Source organism: Sander lucioperca, chromosome 12 (genome assembly GCF_008315115.2).
Source record: "Sander lucioperca isolate FBNREF2018 chromosome 12, SLUC_FBN_1.2, whole genome shotgun sequence".
NCBI classification, from domain to species: Eukaryota; Metazoa; Chordata; class Actinopteri; order Perciformes; family Percidae; genus Sander; species Sander lucioperca.
This window is the reverse complement of record NC_050184.1, coordinates 1182497-1203145: the sequence shown is the minus strand read 5'-3', so window position 1 is coordinate 1203145 and position 20649 is coordinate 1182497. Positions and strand designations below refer to the sequence as shown.

General features: G+C 40.4%; 1 protein-coding gene across 2 annotated transcripts in view; it reads right to left on the bottom strand.

The window, feature by feature from the left end:
- LOC116050868 (immunoglobulin superfamily member 21-like) overlaps nt 1-20649 on the bottom strand; it is a 68271-nt gene that overhangs the window by 16157 nt on the left and 31465 nt on the right. For both annotated transcript variants that reach the window (XM_031301091.2, XM_031301092.2), the window contains exons 6-7: nt 4980-5493; nt 375-475 (exon numbers count right to left, since the gene is read on the bottom strand). In XM_031301091.2, the coding sequence (XP_031156951.1) occupies nt 375-475; nt 4980-5493 (615 nt within the window). The remainder of the gene's footprint in view (nt 1-374; nt 476-4979; nt 5494-20649) is intronic.

Sequence of the window (20649 nt, the reverse complement as noted above, 5' to 3'; positions counted from 1 at the left end):
CATCTGCTCTGCATTTACCTGGCTTTCCCCGCCCACCTTCTCACCTGCATCTCATTCCCTCATCAGCCCCTCAATGGCCCACTTTCATTGTGCCCTTCGCAGATCTTCATAGTGGTCATGTGCTTTGCACTTTTGCTTTTAAGCCACCAGCACCTGAACCTGCCTGTAAGCCCATCTATACCCTTTAACAATAAACCAATGAAAAAAACACAAGACTACTGTCTGGAACGGAGCAACTGAATTCAGAAACCTATAGTACACTTTGAAAAAGGGTGTGAAAAGAGCCTTTTTTTACTCTGTCCATATCTGTTATCCTGGAAAGTCCCCTGATGTAATTTTATGACTTCACAGAGCCACTGTGTTGAAAAACTCACTGCAGAAGGTCCCAGCTGGAAGCCCTGGACAGTGATCCGCACTGTGTCTCCCACAGTGGCCTTACTGGGGCTCATGGACAGCTTGGGTCCTCTGGGAGCAGCTGATAGAAAAATAAAATGGCACGTTGGATTGCTGTTGTACAGTAACACAACACTTATATTAACTTTAATAAAACCAAATAATAGGTAACATGTACTATTATTACAGAGTACAAACTGGTGTGTGAAGTGGTACAAACTGTGCTGAAGGCTCAGGATGACCCACTTACTATTCATTGTTCTCAGTTTAGTTTAAATTAATGAATTAGGTGGCTTGCCCCTGTTAATTCTTCGTAGCCCTGAATTTGTCCCCCAAAAATGTATATAAATATATTGTATAATATATGACGTAATCTTGGATTTCAACAACAGATTATAATTTAATCACAGTCCGGCTCTCTGCTCTGCGCTCTGTGGGTGTGGAATGTGACGGTGAGACAAAACTGGTGAAATATTGAGCTTTGAGACTTTGATTTAACATTTGAGTTGGTTAGATATTTTACAAGTTGACAGGTGTTTATGGAATAGTTATGGCTCACTGCGAGCACAAATACCACTGCTGGTTTGAATGTTTATGTAAATATGGATCTATAATATCGCACCGTTGTGACGAAAAGGGAGCTGAGCCAGAAGGCAAAGCTCTCGATCTACCGGTCAGTTTTCGTTCCTACCCTCACCTATGGTCATGAAGGCTGGGTCATGACCGAGAGAACGAGATTCAGGTTACAAGCGGCCGAAATGGGTTTCCTCAGGAGGGTGGCTGGTCTCTCCCTTAGAGATAGGGTGAGAAGCTCAGTCATCAGCCGCTGCTCCTTCGCGTCGAAAGGAGCCAGTTGAGGTGGTTCGGGCATCTGGTAAGGATGCCCCCTGGGCGCCTCCCTAGGGAGGTGTTCCAGGCATGTCCAGCTGGGAGGAGGCCTCGGGGAAGACCCAGGACTAGGTGGAGGGATTATATCTCCAACCTGGCCTGGGAACGCCTCGGGATCCCCCAGATGCTAAGATGGCACCGAGACAGGGCGCCGTAGCAAGAGCTCTCCTGTGTGCTGTCTGTTTTATGTTTGTCTTTGTCTTTGATGCACTTGCCACTTTAAGTTATGGCCGTGAGACACTTCTGAGGATTCGTGAGGAGGTTTGTGGTTCGTCATCGGTTAATACTGGACTGAGGTGTGCTGACTTCGATGCGTGCCCCATTCGAGGCAAACGAGGCCAGGAGTTGGGCCGCGGAGGTCGGGAACAGAGCGAAGGGACTGGGCGGAGGTATCGTCACATACGCCGCACAGCTGAGCCCCTGAGTGGGGACGCTACAGGCCATCAGCGGCGGAAGCGCAGACACCGAGGGAAGCGAGGAGGGCTGCTTGTGAAGCTGCGCAGCCGCCAGTCGAGGATCCCGCTGCCGTCCATCTACCTGGCGAATGTCCAGTCATTGCCGAACAAGACGGACGACTTGCTGAGCCGCATCAAGACCCAGCGCGAGGCCCGGGACTGCTCCGTGTACTGTCTGACAGAGACGTGGCTACATAGCGGCGTGCCGGATTCTTCTTTCCAGCCGCCGGGCTTCTCTGTCCACCGCTTGGACAGGGTGAAGGAGCGTACCGGAAAATCGAAAGGTGGAGGTGTGTGTTTTTTAATTAACGAACTTTGGTGCACGGATTGTGTCATCGTGAACAAAACTTGTAACGTTAACTTGGGATGTCTTATTTTGAAATGCCGCCCATTTTATCTACCACGGGAGTTTTCAATGATGTTCCTGTGTGGAATTTACATACATCCGCGGGCGGACATCTCTGCTGCCTTGAGTGAATTAAGTGACATTGTACACAAATTTGAGAGCTCCCATGTTAATGCTGTGGCTATATTAGCTGGTGATTTTAATAAATGTAATTTTAAAACCACCTTTCCTAACTACTATCAGCATGTGAAACATCCAACTAGGGGAGCACACATCCTGGATCATTGTTACAGTAATATAAAATCTGCTTATAAATCCAGTCTCAGACCAGCCTTTGGAAAATCAGATCACTACTCTGTGTTACTTCTTTCTACATATATACAGAGGAGTAAACAATCAAAACCTTCGTCATGTATTGTTCAGTGCTGGACGAAGGAGAGTGAAGTGAAATTACAAGGATGCTTTGATGCTACTGATTGGTCTGTGTTCTATCCAGAAAATTTGGACGAGTATTGTGATGCAGTGACTGGGTACATTGACTTTTGCATTGATTGCGGTGTTCCAAAAAAGGTAATAAAACGGCATGCTAGTCAGAACCCGTGGTACAATGCGGATGTGAATAGGAAAATGCAACAGCGGGCCGTGGCTTTTAAATCTGGTAATACTGCTGCTTATAAGCTGTCCAGATATTCTTTGGAGAGGTCCATAAAAGCTGCTAAACGAGCCTATGGAGCTAAGATAGAGGGTCATTTTATGGAGGGGGATCCACGACGTATGTGGCAAGGGTTAAATTCTATCACCGCTTGGAAATCTAAAGGAGGGTCTATCATTAATGCTGACCCATCCTTGCCAAACGAACTAAATGAGTTTTATTGTCGTTTTGAAATCTGAAATGTTGAACCTGTTGTTTTTCCTGCTTGTAATGAGCAGAGTTTTACCATCATTCAAGAGGATGTCCAGAGGGTTTTGGCCAGGACGAAGGTTAGGAAGGCACCTGGACCTATTCCTTCCCGTGTCCTTAAACTGTGCTTCGAGCAACTTGCTCCTGTTCTGACAGATCTTTTCAACATGTCACTGGAGAAGTGCACTGTCCCAGCTAGCTTTAAAAGATCAATCATTATTCCAGTGCCCAAGAAGGACGCCATCTCCTTTGCTTTAAACTGTCTACAAGCATCTAGATGTACATAAATCATATGCTAGAATGCTATTCATAGACTACAGTTCAGCTTTTAATTCAATGGTCCCAACAAAGCTCATTCATAAATTGAAATGTCTTGGACTTGATGATGCCATTTGTAAATGGATTTTTAATTTTTTGACTTGTCGACCACAAAGGGTCAAAATCAAAGGTTGTATTTCAGATGAGCTGTATGTTAGTACTGGTTCACCGCAGGGGTGTATTTTGAGCCCCCTGCTGTTTACATTGTATACTCATGACCTCACAGCATCTCATGATAATAATGTGATAATCAAATATGCCGATGATACAACTATCATTGGGCTGACCAGTTCAAATGATGAATCTCATTATCGCGAGGAGGTGGAGAATGTTGTTCAATGGAGTAAAGAAAACAACTTGCTTTTGAACACTTCAGAAACTTGTGAATTTGTTATTGATTTTTGTCACAATAGGAATCAGTTGCCTATTACTATCCAAGATTCTGATGTGCAGATTATTGAGAAATGTAAATTCTTGGGTGTGACTCTCTCATGATTTGAATTGGAGCTCTAACACGACTAACATCGCTAAGAAAGCGAGACAGCGCCTCTTCTTTTTACGTAGGCTTCGAGAGTTTACTCAAAATACTAAGATTCTTTTGAACTTTAACTATTGTGTAATTGAGAGTGTCCTAACCAGTTGTATTACCGTGTGGTTTGGTAATCTTACTCTGAAAGAGAAGAAGGCTTTGAATAAAGTGGTTCGCTCAGCCAGCAGAATTATTGGCTGTACTTTACTGCTCCTGGAGGTCACATATAAAGCTAGACTCTTGAATCGAGCTTTACAACTGGCTAATGATGCCTCAAGCCATCCAGCTTTCTTTGAGATGCTTCACTCAGGGAGAAGGTATCGTTCTGTCAAATGTTCCACTGATCGCTATTTAAACAGTTTCTTTCCACAGGCTGTGATTATTTTAAACAAAGCACCTTAAACTCGGCACTTTAAATTTATGTATGGATTTTTATTGTATAGTATTTTAATATTGAGGTTTTATGTGGCATTTGCTTGTCTGTTTTTATGTTGTGTCCCTTTATGTGTTGACCTTGCCCTTTGAGTTCCTTGCACATTTTTTTTCAATGAGGGTTACACTGCAAATGGCTAATAAAGTGAATCTGAGTGAATCTGAATCTGAATCTGAGTTGGAGCTGGTTAATGTGGCTCGGGAAAGGGAAGTTTGGGGTCCCCTGCTGGAGCTGCTACCCCCGCGACCCGAGACCGGATAAGCGGACGAAGATGGATGGATGGATCTATAATTAACGTTTGATATTAAGTTAAATTAAATGTGAGCTATCGGTATACAATCTGGCTCCAATTTACCACCCTACCATCTGTGTAGCCAATTTCCCCTGTCTCAATGTCTGTAAGCAGGGGTCAGAGTTTACCTGCAGGTGCGCAAAGTCTTTTTATAGATCACAACTTTTGCGTGAGAAGTGGCGTTCGCCTGTTTCAAGCCCCTTTTTAGTTCGTTTGCAACGGTTTTAAATGAGACTTCAGGTCTGCACTCTATATATATATATATAACATTTCAGAAAAGGTATAAAAAAATTATTTGATTGTTCATCTATTCACAGCAATGCTTCTCTTTGCACTCATATAAAACATGACCTATATGGTCTGAGTAACTGGATTCAGAGAGAATTCTGTGTGCATCAGCTCTGTGTAGTGGTGCATGACTCACCCAGTGTGACCTCGGCCTGCATGGGCATGGACAGAGCTGGATGGTTGACCTCACAGCTGAACAGAGCCTCATTATCCAGCTGGGGGTTGAGGCTCCAGGTCAGCATGGCTCTCACCTCCATGGTGCCGTCACGTGCTGCCTGCTGCCGCTGCTGGAAGTGGTAGAGCGGATCGCTGCTCTGGACCCAGCGGGGAAACTCCCGGCTCACCACCGTCTCAGGAATCACCTCGGTGGTTGGCTCGGAGTCTGACTTGGACCCATGTTCTCTCCCCTTTTCTGGGCCATCTGGGCCGTCTTGGCCCAGCCGAGCAAGCTTCCCCACTTGTTCCAGCAGGGACTTCTGGAGTTTGGTGTCATCAAGGTCTCGACTGGTGAGAGCCCGGGAGCTCCAGAGCCCCGCTTGGCTCCTGTCAAAGCTTTTTTCTAGACCTCGACCCTTGCTTTGGTCTTCCACTGAGGACAACTGGGCAGTTGGCACCACATCAATAAGCTCACCATCTCGCTTGAAGTACACCTTAAAAGCCAGGACAAAGGCAGGTCAGATCAACTGGAACACAGAACCTCCATTTAAAAAGACAGTTTGCTGTCGATTGCATAAGGGGCAGGACAAGTCAAATGCTTTGACACGATAATATTTGGTTAAAGGAGATCCTAAGTAGTCAATAATGGTATTCAACAGGAACATGTGATTGTTAATCAAGTGCAGGCAACACTTTACTGGTGGGACGTGTGAACATTTAAACAAGTTGAGCTGGAGTCCTGCACACATGCGTATTGGGGTGTCACTGTTCCTCCTGACAATTTTTGTCAATCCTGGCTCAGGCAATGTGAGAAGGAGGTAGTCCACACAAGGGATTTTATTTATTTATTACTAGGGATGGGTATGATTAGGGTTTAATCGATACTGCTTAATTAACGGTTCTGTTTCTTATTGATACATTTATTGGTTCTTTTTTTATTATTTTGTGAGAAAATTAAGAAAAGAATAAACATTGTTTTATTATTCTTGTTAACAAATAGTGTTTGAGCAGCAACAGCAGCAATGTTTAAATAACTAGACTAGTTAAGTAAAAGTACAAATAACCAGAGACATATTTACTTTAGTAAAAGTAGAAGTATTATACTATTCATCCTGCACATACTTATTCTTACAACTTTTATGTTACCACACTGCAAATAGCTGTACATACTGTACATATCTGTCCATATGGTTCATTCAGAATATCCATATTTATTCTGATTTTCTTAGTATGTATTCTGTTAATACACTGCATATATCTATATTATTCTTACTACTAATATAATGTCACTGCTACTACATTGCACATATCTGTACATGTTGTTCATACATTGTTCATATTACATAGCCATATTTATTCTGCTCTTATAACACTGCAATATATTTCTTGTCCTGCCTATGCACCACCTGTCTATACTTGAATATCACATTGCATTTTTCTGCTTTTTTTTGCACTTCTGGTTTTCGTAAAAATGCAAACTGCATTTCGTTGTCTTTGTACTTGTACTCTGCATAATGACAAAGTTGAATCTAATCTAATCTATATTCCCTCCGGTGCTAAACAGACGCTCGTCGACCCAGGCTTGGTAACCGTACTAAGGGGCATCATGTCTTTGGTGATAAACTCCGTTACTGCTTGAGTAATTTCCTCGTTCCGTTTTGAAGTACGTTCATATGGAGTTAACGTTACACTTTAAAACATTTAGGTGTTTTGCTTACTTGACAAACTGGTGTTCGGCATTTTAGCCATGCAACTGTCATAGATGGCTTTGTGTTGTTTTTTTAAGTGCTGATACAGGTTCTTAGTGTTACCCCATGAGGTAGCAACGTTTTGCACAATACCTGAAGCTGCGCATCATCTTTTTTTAAACCAAAATAGTCCCACACAAGTGACATACTGTTCCTATTTGGAACTAAAGTTTCTGTCGATTCTGAGGCCGTACAACAGGTCAAGGTACGACGTAGCGTTAGCGTGCTAAGTTGATGCTTTCTCTGCGGATTGCAGACTGCTTTTCTCCCTGCGAGTCACTTGGCCTTTGCGATTAGGAAATCGCGTTTTAACATATCGTGATATTATTGCAAAGGCGATAAATCATTCAGCCCTATTGTGTTACATTGGCTACTGCTGCCCTTCTCAACCGGTTCCAGCAGTTGGCATCATTATTCATCTTTCCCTTGAACCTGGAGTCGATTGCTGTCGCCTCGTATAAGGAAGGTCTGGGTGGTGTCTTTCTGGTAACGTCCAGAGAGATTCCCCCAAACCTTCTCTTGAAAGATTCAGGCTTTTGCATCCAGAAACCAATTGAAGTAGGCACAAGTGATGGTGATTCCAGTAAAGAAACCATTGCTGACTTACATCAACATAAAGTATCCTGACAGAATGAGGTAATATCTTTAAGTTATGAGCCGCGAGACAGAAAATAGAGACCTAATAATAGTGTTAGATGGGCAGCGGTAAAGATGGGAGAAATTAGGTATGAATATGGTGCTGAAAGATTTAGAATCATTGATATAAAGAAAGTGGACAGTTTGTAAACTATTAAGTCTAGATAGCATAAAGAAGTAGATAAATTAGTGGAGAGGAGACAACTAAGAAAGCAATAGAGAAAAGCAACAATAGATGAGAAAGGTAATTCATGTTTTGCAAAAAAAGCTAAGAATCCAGTTAGCAGTACAACTTAGAGGGAAGAGAAATAATGAGCAAGTTAGAACAGTATTTTATAGAGATCCATTTAACCTTTATAAAAAGATGTTCAGTCAAAAGAAGAAGGTAACCTTAAACCCTAAAGCAAGAGGTAGACGAATATTTAGCTTAAAGATTCACTCAGATACAGGAAACAATAGAGATTTGTATTTTTCTCCTGATATCCCAACATTAGGAGAGATACAATATACCAGGTATATTCATTCATTTAGCTCTTTTGTTGTCTACAAGCTATAGTGCGCAGCAATTTTATATTAATGAATATCCGTTACATTCAAGCCAGTGCCAAATGAGTTAATACAAAGCCAATTAAGACCACCAGCCCTAGAAAACTCTCTCTGTATTTCGCAATATGGCTATGATCACAAAAGGGTGTAGTCCGGCGACATTCACACGCAGCAACTCGAGTGATGTGTTTTATGTCACAGCTGAGAAAGGACAACAGCAAGCGAACATAAAAACTGCTAAATATTTTCCCTGGACAATATGGAGGGAACATCTGCCTCAACCATCTTTGACAATATAAACATCACTTAACCAAGACATGGTAAAATATAAAAGGAGCCCAAATACAAAATGCTTCAAGTGCATGCAATCATGATTAAAACAATAATTTATTCTTGTCTTCACACAGGGACTGACAATCTGTGCGTTCGGCAAAAGTCCAGAACGGCGTCCAACTGACGGCCGTCAACACAAATAAAGTTGAATAAAGCGATATTAACAGCCAACAGCAGGGGGCGCTAATATGATCACTTATATGCTACGTGTAAAAAAAAAAAAAAACTGAGGAAGAAGAGTAGGCCTACTAGGGAGAAAGGTGGATGGGAAAAATTCAAAGAGGAGAGACAGCAGAGTTAATTACACATCAACAAGAGGTACTGGTAAGTGCCAGGAGCTGGACACATTATAATAGGCTGCCTTTATCACTTTCTGTCTGTCTTCCATCAGAGTGCAGTTTTTCCTTGTCTTTCATATTAGCGTTTACTATTGTGGAACTGGCAAAGACCTGGTGTTTTTAGATATTCTAATTCATCCTTTCAGATTCCCAGCAGAACACAGCACTTCAAGTGGTTAAATCCCAAACTTCTTCAAAGTTCTTCAGTAGGGAAATACTTTTATAGTTTTATAGTTTTATATTATTTCTATAGTTTGTCAACTTGGAGCGATTTGCCCTTGATTTGATTGGTTTTGTGAGATGCGAGTGAAGGACGGTGAGCTTGGCTGCAGTCTATTTCTGTGAGAGAAACACTGCACGCTGCTACAGTTTGCCTGATCAGCTGCATCGCAGATTACAAAGCACACCTGACTACAGGAGCCATTTAGCTCAGACTTGCGGAGTATATATTGTTGGTGCGGTTCGAGACCGGATCACGTTCTCACCACAAACAAACCGCTGGAATTAAACTCAAATTACTTCATTTTACATACAACTACACAAATTACATAGTTTCCCTTTCTATTTATTCCCAGGAGGAATTAACGTAATGTAATGTTACCCTTTGTTTTTATATTTTGTTCAAATGAAAAAAGATAAATTACTTTACATGTATGATATTCCAGCTACCAAGACATATCTCATCTCCGTACATGCTGCACAAAATAATAACAACCAATGTGGTGCAAAACCCTATTTATTTTTCATATAAATAATGAATATGGTATTCAAAACTTTGCCCAGGGCTCCAGTGTTAGCAGACAGGTCTGGCTCTGACAGTATCATCAGCTGTGGTAACCTACTCTGGCAGCGATTGTCCTTGAAAGAGAATAAAGAAAGACAGCCACAATGAACAACAGTACAGTTATTATTTCTCTGGCGCAAATATTTAGTATCAATATCTTTGATAACTCGTGTATGTCTCGCACTTCAAAGAGAACAGCTCACTTCTACATCAAGCTAACGTTACCGGTCAGAGAGAGACTGTGAAACAGTAGTTGGCACAGCAGGGAGAGGTGGTCTCATTGAGCAGAGTTTCTGCGGTGTCGACATCGAATTATCCTTGTCGTAACTACAAAATAATAACAAAATGAAAAACGCAGAGCCTGCATCAGCACATTTGTGAAAATACAATATGTAAATGACTTGAATTAGACAGGAATATGTAAACATACATTAGCTAGTGTAACTTTAGCTTACCAGTAGCCTAGATTTACACTGAAGCTAACGTAAGCATTGGGCTTTATGTGACTAACGCTACATAAATGAAAAGCTACGTTGGCTAGACATTTCCTGAAAGAAACAAATCCCCCACAAAAAGGAAAAAAAACAAACATGTACCTGTCCAACAGAAAGACGCAATGATGGCATCAGTTTTCCCTTTCAACTCCTTCAGCTGTCTCCATCGCTGAAAAGCGTTTCCAATATCTATTTTTCTTTTTTTCTCCTCTAAAGCCTTTTAGTTGTCGTTATTTCAGCTACAGTCTCTTTTCTTTTTAGCAGGGCCAGTGGGTGCAGGTAACCGCTGCATTTTCCAGCAGACTTGAAGATATTCGGGCGGCGACACGGCGTGCACTGAACTCTGGCTCGTACACCTGAGGTTTAGACCAATCAAAACGTTCAACCCAATATTCTTAAATGGGTGCATAATTTATCCGTTTGCACAAAGCTGGGTTGATCCAATGCAAAGTTATTCACCGCATTCATTGGACCAAAGATAGACGTTCTGTAAATGTATGATAATATTGACACCTCTTGTGAAAAATGTCGAAAGACACCAGCAAACCACATTCATAGGTTTTGGTTGTCTTCAGCTTTACACGCTTACTAGACTGCAACCTTTACACTTTGACAGAGGTAACTGGGACACTTATTGAGCAAGATGCTCAATAGCTACAAGCGGAGCTAATAGCTTTTGTAACATTGCTGGCTAGACGTCTAATATTGATATGGAAATCATCAAGACCACCATCTCATGCTTTGTGGATACAAGTTAATAACTTGAAGCTTGAGAAACTCAGGTGTACTTTAAGAGTCTCTTCCAAAAGAGGTGAGGCAATGTTTACTGTGGTACACAAGATAAGACCGTGCTGACTGTTGATTGTTTTGCTTATGTCTTACTATTATTTGTTATTTTGATGTTTGTTTTTTCTAATTGTGTTATTTTATCATATAATTTCAATATCACTCACAAGCACTGTTACTGAATTGTCAATTTGTGCAAAAACCCAATAAACATCTGTGAGGCATAATAATGCAGTTCAAAATTTTGAAAATTCCTTCTGTTCTTGGATTTTGAAGGAGAGTTGCTTTATTAGACCAGACAAAGGAGGTGATTAAGGCATATAGTCACATAAAGAAATGTTTTGGGGGGATTAAACGTAGTATAGTTTCTCCCGCATCTGGGGACGAGCCTGAAATGATTGTGTCCTTGGATGCTGAAAAGGCATATGAAAGTCAAATGAACTCTGTTTGCTGTACTGGACAAATTTGGTCTTGGCCTGTGATTTATTTTATGGGTTCAACTCTATTTATAATAGGTTGATACTCGGATGGAGTATTTCCCTCCCGTCCTGGTTTTGGTATCACATTTATAACTACCATAATTCCTCAAATAAAAACCGGGGCCTTTATTTACCTGATCTGCAGAAGGTAACAGGCTTTTATTTGAAGCAGGCTTTTGTTAGAGGCAGGCCTTTATTTCTAATTCCATCTGTTTGATAAGTATAATTGTTTTAAATAAACTGTTTTAAATGAAAAGCCATAGCGTTCCAGTGGACAGAGATCATTCATTTTTTAAGAAACATTTGCAAAAATATCACCATATACAACAACAGCCAGAAGGCAATTTGGGTCAGAATTAATCAAACACCACCATTGTGTCATTTTGAACCCTGTAAATGTACCGGGTATTTATGTCAAATACAGCTACTACGGTATTGCTGGTAGATTACAATAAGAGCATACAGTAGTTTTGTAAAACACATTGCTGGTTTGCAGCACACCAGTATCAGATTAACGTTACAGATGGTAGCTATTTGTTCCTAGCTCCAGGCTAACTTTTTTTCTCCCACCTCCAGCTAGCCATGCTCTGCTCTTGTCAGCTAATCTTGTCAGCTCATCCTTTTGTTTCTTCCAGTATCGGATTCTCCTGGGGTCAATGTCGAAATGTCTCGCAACTTTCTCACCCGAGTTTTCCTCCGCATACTTTAAAACTGTTTTTGTTTTCAAAAAGTTGTTGAAAAGTCCATCACTAGCACTACATGAGACCTGTCCAATGTAGCCACCTCCATCTATTGCCACCTGTACGTTACTACAAACTACACTTGGCTGCACATACAGCCGCATTGACTAAAATACCGGTAGGACAATAATACTTTGCATGAGTACCATAATCCAGGAAAACAAAGTGTGGAAAAAAGCATGAATATATTGTTGAATCTGTTAAATTAAATTGGTAGAAATGTACATTATGAACTTGAATTTTATTTGTACTTAATATTATATGAAAGGCACTTAAATAAATAAATACGTAAGTACATATAAATGTGTGTGTGTGTATGTATGTGTGTGTGTATATAAACTTATTACAAAAAGTAAGGAAATTTGTGTTTGGTAGATTATTTCTCTGTGGTAACAATGCTTTTTGGCAATAAATCTTATACCGTTGGAAAGCCTGTTTAGTTCCCTTTCAAATGGTGCCCCATTTGTAAGGAACATGCATTTGTGGGATGAGCAGCAGTGCTGAGTATGTGGGTTGTGGCCATGAAAAATTTGCCACATCTTCTCTGCCAATGCCAAACGGCTTATTCTGCCATTGACTCGTTTGGTGTTTGGTGGGTTGGATGATTGAAATTTGAAGAAACAAGACATATTGGCAATTTAACAATTTATTCATTTCACAAACAGGAGCCTCAGTAGCATGTGGAAGAACCATACACAGCCACAATAGCCTGGCACCTCCTCCTCATGCTGGTCAGAGACTACCTCCAGAATGTGTGAGTGGAGAGGATGGAGTGGCCTGCCAGCAGTCCTGACCTCAACCCCATTGAACACTTGTGGGATCAGCTTGGACGTGCTGTTCGTGCCAGAGTGACCAACACAACCACGTTGGCTGACTTGCGACAAATGCTGGTTGAAGAATGGGATGCCATCCCACAGCAGATTGTGACCAGGCTAGTGACCAGCATGAGTCAGGCTTTCCAACGGTATAAGATTTATTGCCAAAAAGCATTGTTACCACAGAGAAATAATCTACCAAACACAAATTTCCTTACTTTTTGTAGTTTCCATTTATCATTTTATCTGTAACCTCTGATTTAATGTCCTCGTGTGTGTGTGTGTGTGTGTGTGTGTGTGTGTGTGTGTTTTATTGGTATTTGTTTTGTTTTCCTTTGTAATTGAAATATCTAAAAATAATTGTCCACATAATACTAATAGGGACATCTACCCATTCAGAGAGGCATGCTGCTTTTTTATTAAACTGACTAAAACTAATACACTAATAATAGTAGGGATCGCGTTCCACTCTTTTGAATAAGGGATGTTTGAGCTAAACCATAAACAAAAAAATTAAAGCTCCATAAGTTTTATTTTTCAATATTATTGCAATAGATTGTTTAAATATAAAGTGGTTTTATTGTTGTGGTTTGTATTTCTAGCTGTTATTTTGGAGCACTGAGGCAGCCTCTGTGTTGGGGGTGTTGAGCAATAACAGGAAGAATGCATCGTCTCAAACTGTTAAAAGCATTTTCTGTGCTTGTGAACTTGCAAGGTCAATCTTCCAAGAACAACCAGAAAGAACGTTCTCCCCAAGAACACAAGTCCGTTCTTTGCATTCTAGAGATTGAAAAACAGCCATTATGTTTGCAACTCCTTGTCGCAGCGTTCCTTGTAGTTTTGACTCCCTAGTCTTTGGTTTGCTCAGTGTTTTTTGGAACTCGTTCTGCCTGCCTGCTTCCTTCAGGACTCCCTTTGTTGTATGCCGTTTACTTTATTCAATCCTCTAATATTCCACTGCCTACTCGTCTCTACACATTTGGTCCAAGTCTGGTATTCCTAACCCTTGATAGAATGATCGACAACAGACAAAGACAGCACAGAAACTAATACACAAGTTAACAAGGGTAAAACAAGGAACAGGTGACATGAGGGCTGAAGAACAGGTGGAACACTTCAGGGCAGGGCAGACAAAAGCAGAGGTGGGAAAACACAAGGCAGGAAGTAAAACAAGACACAACACAGAGAGAAACGGACACTAAAAAGTAAAACAAGAAACTGAAGCAAGAAACATACACATGGATTAAATAGGGTAAAACACAACAGAGAATACAGGAGACAGTACACAAGTAAACAGGAAATACATTAACACAATAAAACAGGGAAAACTACAGCTGAAAACCACAACCATGACAGGAGGTACATAATGAAAGATGTCTTGACATTGAGCTGTATTAATAAATTGAGCAGACCATGGAGTACTTATCACGCAGAGTGGCCAATCCTACACTATACTGCTGCCTGCACTACAGTTAGTGATACATCAATTGGCACTTACCCACTGCTAGTACCAGTTCTGCTTGGCTCGACACGACTCAGCTTCGGTGCCCCGTCCTCCATTTTCCATTGCAGATTTAATACCGCCTCATGCGTGAGGCTGGTCGTCATAGTGACGCCACAGGAAACTGCCATGACCTAACGCGACAAACACACAGAACGTCGAAGGTGTGTTGTTTTTAATTCTCGGCACAAAGCACACATTTAGTTTCAAAAGAAGCTGGAGGCAGCAAAAGAAACGCCGCTGGCTAAACTATTTGAAAATGGCAGGTTTGTTCAGTACACCCCCGTCTGTCGCTAGCAATGATGACGCAGTAACTAGTGCCGATTCTCTCCAACCAATCAGTAGTCAGTAGTCTGCAGGTTTTCATGCCACCTTTTGGTATCACCTCAGCTCGCTTGGAATCTTGACGGAGGTGAAACAAAAAAAATGACCTGTTAGCTAGTACCAGGTACCTTTTTTCATAATGGAAAAACAAAAAATGCGAGTAGAGTCGAGGCAAGTCGAGCAGGTACCATGTAATGGAAAAACGCCAAATGTGTTTATAACCCTAATGTTGCAGCTGGCGAATGTTGGGGCCAACCTGATTATTTCCTATACTACCGGGCAATTCAATCTACAACAATACATCATCATCCATAACTTTCACATTATATATTGTGTATTAATAATAATTTTGGAATAAATGGTACAATATTTGCCTCAAAGATGCAATGCAGTACAAGCACTAAGCAACAAAAAATAGAAACACTCAAACTAAGCACAAGCACCACAAACCTGCACTTAAGCACTTGGGTACAGCACCATCTAGATTATAGATTATACTGTATAAAATCATCTAGTTACGACCTAAATATCATTAGGTGAGGAAAGTTGTTTCGCCAGGAGATGTTGTGTCAGTGATATTTTAAAGTGATTCTTACTGTTTTCCTGAATGATATGCTCAGGCAGAGAGTTCCATGTAACCACAGCTCTGTACATTGCAATGTTCTGCACCATTCTGGTTTTTGCTTTGGGTAGTGTGAATCTACCTCCAATAGCGTGCCTGGTATTTAATCACATTTGAGCTTAAACATAGCTTTTTATGTGTAATACCCTTGGCAATTTAGTTACTGAAATCTTTTTTTTTTTTAAGCAAAGAGACATCTATCTTTTACCTTTAGTCAGTTATGCATCGTATTTACAATGGTTCTATATGAGCATCGAAGTGTACAATGTGCTGCTTTGTTTTTTTTGCAATTTTCTCATCTGGGTCAAAACTACTGAGCAGTAGTCCAGATTAGATCAAACTTGTGTCTTAATGTCCCATTTCATTTTTCACACCAATGTATCTATATGTGTAGACCATAATATTTACTATCTATTGTTGTACCTAAAAGTTTGGTCTTTTATTTAACATCTGTTACATGCAACTTTAATCTAGGCTCTTTTCTTAACATTCAATTCATCCTAAATACAATGCTTTTTGTTTTAGAGACATTAAGAACCAGTTTGTTATTTGTTACATGTTTAACTACCTGCTGCAATTCCTTGTTTACCACACTTGCAAGTTCATCAATAGTGGATTCCGCAACGTATACTGTTGTATACTGCAATACTACTTCTGCTTCCCTTGATAATATCACAAACAATCTGAATAGTGCATTGCTTAACACACTTGACTCTGTCACACCTCTTATAACCAGAAAACGCACTCAGACAAAAACGCCACCATGGTTCACTGATGACACTGGTGCACTCAAACAGAAGTGCAGAAAACTTGAGCGCAGGTGGCGCAGATCTAAACATGCGACTTCTCATGTAGCTTGGGCTAGGAGTTTTAGGGCATACAAAAGAGCACTCTCAGCTGTTAGGGAAAGATATCTATCAAGTGATTAACACTAATAAAAATAATCCACGACACTGTGGCTAAACTCACACAGAGTGTCCCCCTGCCAACAGCTCTTCTTTCACAGCTGATGACTTTATGAACTTCTTCGCAAGCAAGATTGACTCAATTAGAGATAATTTCACTGGTCCACACTCATATCAGAATCCAGTACCGTCTAACCTTTTTAAAGAGCTGTTTCCTGTTTTCAGTAATTTCATTAATAAGTCGCTTTCCGTGGGTTCTGTGCCCTCAGCTTTTCAAACCGCTATTATTAAACCTCTGCTTAAAAAAAAAAATTAAAACCATTTTATTAATTTTAAAATATAAATTTTAATTAAAACAATTACAGGCCAATCTCTAATCTACCCTTTATGTCAAAACTACTTGAATGGGCTATTGAGAACCAACTTACTGCCCATTTGTCCAATAACAATCTTTTCAAAAAATTCCAATCTGGCTTCCATTCCTGTCACTCAACTGAAACTGCCTTGACCAAAGTAGTAAATGATCTATTAATTACTGCCGACTCTGACTCAACATCTCTGTTGCTGACTGCTCCTTGACCTGAGTGCAGCTTTTGACACTCTGGACCACAGCATACTCTTACGGCACCTGGAGAATTCTATTGGTGTAGAGGGGACAGCCCTTTCATGGTTTCACTCAAATTTATCAAAAAGAACTGCACATGTAAACTACAACAATAACAATTCTGACTCCTCTACAGTGAAATCTGGTGTACCTCAGGGATCGGCCCTTGGCCCGGTGTTTTTTCCCATCTATATGCTTCGCCTTGCAGACATTATTAGCTCACCTAGTAGAGTGTGTGCCCCATGTAGGCTGAGTCCTTTGCAGTGGCCCAGGTTTGAATCCGACCTGCGGCCCTTTGCTGCATGTCATTCCCTCTCTCTCTCTCTCTCTCCCCCTTTCCTGTCTATCCACTGTTACTATCTAATAAAGGGGAAAAAGCCCCCAAAAAATGTATTGTCAATTTAATGTCATTGCTATGCTGATGATATCCAGCTATATGTACCTGTACAGCCAAACAACCTTTCCCAACTCCTAAATTTAGAAGCATGTGTATCAGACATAAATGGATAGATGGCTATGAACTTTCTGAATGCTGATAAAACATAGCAATTAGTAGTTAGACAAGCCAAACATGGTCACTTGTTTAAGAATCTGTGTATTAATAGTAATGGCTGTGTTATCTCTGAAAGCTTGAGCATCAAAACCTTGGTGTGATTTGTGATCCTCGCCTGACAGTTCAGTCTCACATCAAGGCTATTTCTAAGACAGCATTTTTCCATCTCAGTAACATTAACTATAATGTTATAATGCATTTGTGTCTTCCCAACTTAATTACTGAATGTTTTCTGGTCTTCCAAGCTCTGCCACTAGAGGCCTTCAACATGCCCAGAACACTGCAGCCAGAATCTTGACAAGAACTAGAAAATACAATCACATAATACCCATTCTGGCCTCTCTTCACTGGCTCCCAGTGGAAGCTAGAACTGATTTTAAGGTTCTTCTTTTAACATATAAGGCCCAGCATGGACTCGCACCACCTTATTTATCTGAGCTTATTACACCATATACACTGCCACACACTCTCCGCTCCCTTGATGCTGGTCTCCTGGTCATTCCCCTAGTAAACAAAACATCAGTTGGTTGTAGAGCATTCTCCTACTGTGTCCCTCATCTTTGGAATGGCTTCCCACTACATGTTAAAGAAGCTCACTCAATTGACATTTCTAAATCAAAAAATCCCACCTCTACTCATTATATTACAGCCAACCATAACACACCATCCTTTCTGCATTCTTCACAAACAAACCTTTTCACTTATTGTCTTTGTTGCCGTTTCTTTTAAAAAAAAATGTTATTACTGTTTTAATGCTGTTCAATTGTTTTGTTGCTGTGTGTTATTTGTTACTTTAATTGTAAAGTGCATTGAGACCATATTTAATGATGATTTTACACTTTAAATACATTTGATTGATTGACCCCCTTTTATAACTAATGAACTGTTTTACGTAGATTAATGTGGGAGGCACCATTGCACTCAGCAAAGAGTTCCTTTTTCTCTAGCCTTCTTCTACGCAACAAGGTAATTTAAAGCAAACAATGTATGTATATATAAACAGTGATGGTATCGTTAATATTATTCAGACAGTCAGTGGGCAGCCTACAGCTGGATGCTCCTGTGTTCATCTTGTTTACTGCTCAGTATACATGGCCATGTGACCAAAGAGATTGGTGTCTGCCATCATTATTATTTACCACAACTACAATAAACCAGTGCTGGGCAGAGGTGTCCTTGGTTAAACAAAGACAGCTATTGAACATGTAGTCCAATTCAGTAAATACAAATGGAAAATTTAATTAAATGGTGTTCTATTAAGATTATGATTATGTAGCATTGGTTCTCTTTATCTTTTGCATGTTTGTCTCATTCAGGACATGTAAAACAATCCAGAGAGATCAGGGCTCCAGACTGCGACCAAATGGTCGCATTTTGCGACTAAAATTTGGGAGTGTGCGACTGAATTTTACATCCAGTCGCACATGTGCGACCAGTAAATTTGCCCCCTTTTTTACACGTTAAATGTCGAAATTTCGGTACCTGAGAGCGCGTAAACTCGAGCTTATCTGGCCTCTCTGAAAATTGACAGAGAGCGGAACTCTGACACAAACGCACGCACACGCATAGCTGTGGACGGTGCAAACTACGTCGGCTCTGCAGTTTGGTTGAAGTCACAGTGAGTCACGGAGATGCCGATAAAGTGGTTTCAAGTGTGGTTACAGTTTTTCAAAACTTCACGCAGACAGCGATATGATATTAATGGAGAGCCGAAAGCGGTCGCGGTGCTGTTGACGTTACACTTCCTAAGCAGGCACAACGGTGGTTCTGTGCCCTGGTGAATGACTGACAGGCTGAGGTTGTAAGGCAAGGCAACTTTATTTCTACAGCAACAAGGCAACTTTATTTCTACAGCACCTTTCAGCAACAAGGCAATTCAAAGTGCTTTACATGAAACATTAAAGAGCAATTAAAAACGGTCATGAAAATAAAACAGGCTAAAATATAATAATATACAAATACAAGAATAAAAGTTACAGTGAGTAAGAAATGAATAATTATTCAATTTAATAGGTTGTAGGGATGGGTTTGGGAGGAGAGAGGGAGGGGTTTTATTTTTATTTTTGTTTAATTTCTTTCGAGTGTAACATTCTAATAAAATAACATAATGTTCTAAGTACATAGGATAAATAGGTTTGACAATATTTTTTACAACTGAAATAATTGTTTTGTAATTATAGAGGGAAAGTTGAGTAACGGAACCGAATTTCAGGTATCGGTACCGATATTGGTTCAGTAGTAGCCTAAACAAAGCATTTTTAATTTTAAGTTGAATTCATTGTAATTGTAGACTAGAGCTGGTATATATATATATATATATATATATATATATATATATATATATATATATATTAGGGCTGTCAAAATAACGCGTTAATTTCGATATATAACGCAGATTAATCCATTCCATATTGACGTTTGACCCGGAGCCGTTCTAGCCACCATTGGACTGTAAAATAAAGGAGGGAGACGAGAATGTGCTGCCTGGATCATTAACTGGAACATTTACTTGTAAAAATCTTCTTCCTGCCAACCCTGGCTAGCGAAATCTGGTGCCACTGATATGTCTGCACTTCTCTCTGGTGCTCTGAAGACGATACAGGCAACACAAACACCGTTGCATGTGACGCTAGTTAACACTATACTCGACAGCAGCTAACGTTAGCCTACCGCTAGCTAGTAGCTGGATTAAACACGGTTACAATGCTGACAGCTAACGCTGAACGGTGTAAAGTTTGACTGTGTTTTACTGTAGAGGACTGTGACTCAACAGCGGGATGTAACAAGCTGCAGCTGCCGTCGGAAAAACAACACAGACGGTGCGTTGATTGTTATACATTATTAAATCATTTAATTTTGACCATATGGCCTTAGCAATAAACAAGCCGTTCTTAAATGTCACCGACTGTTGTTTAGTACCCTTTGTTTTCTTTTCTTTTTTTACTTTCTTAAAAAGTATCGGTTCAGGCACCGTTAATTATGTATGCGATTCATTTCGATTAATTAATCACAGAGTCTGTAATTAATTAGATTAATTTTTTTAATCGATTGACAGCCTAATATATATATATATTATTAGGGGTGGAACGGTACACTGAAGTCACGGTTCGGTTCATACCTCGGTTCAGACATCACGGTTCGGTACAATGGAGGAAAAAGCATAACAAAAATGCAGAAGGCAATTTTTTTATTGTGCATGTCTCAGGCTGTACCACCTAGTGTGATCCAGTCTCTCCCCTGAGCTAGCTGCAACAGCCTGAAGCTTATAAAGTAAGATGTAAACAGTAGCCTAAACAATAAGTAGGCTACCCCACATCTTCTCCAGACTCCACCTGGAACTTGTAAACAAAATAAGACAATCAGCTAGCTAGTAGTGTGATATGGGAGACAAGCGCTGCTCTCATATGTGAATGCACAGAGCAGGTGTGTTAAAAGAGCAGTT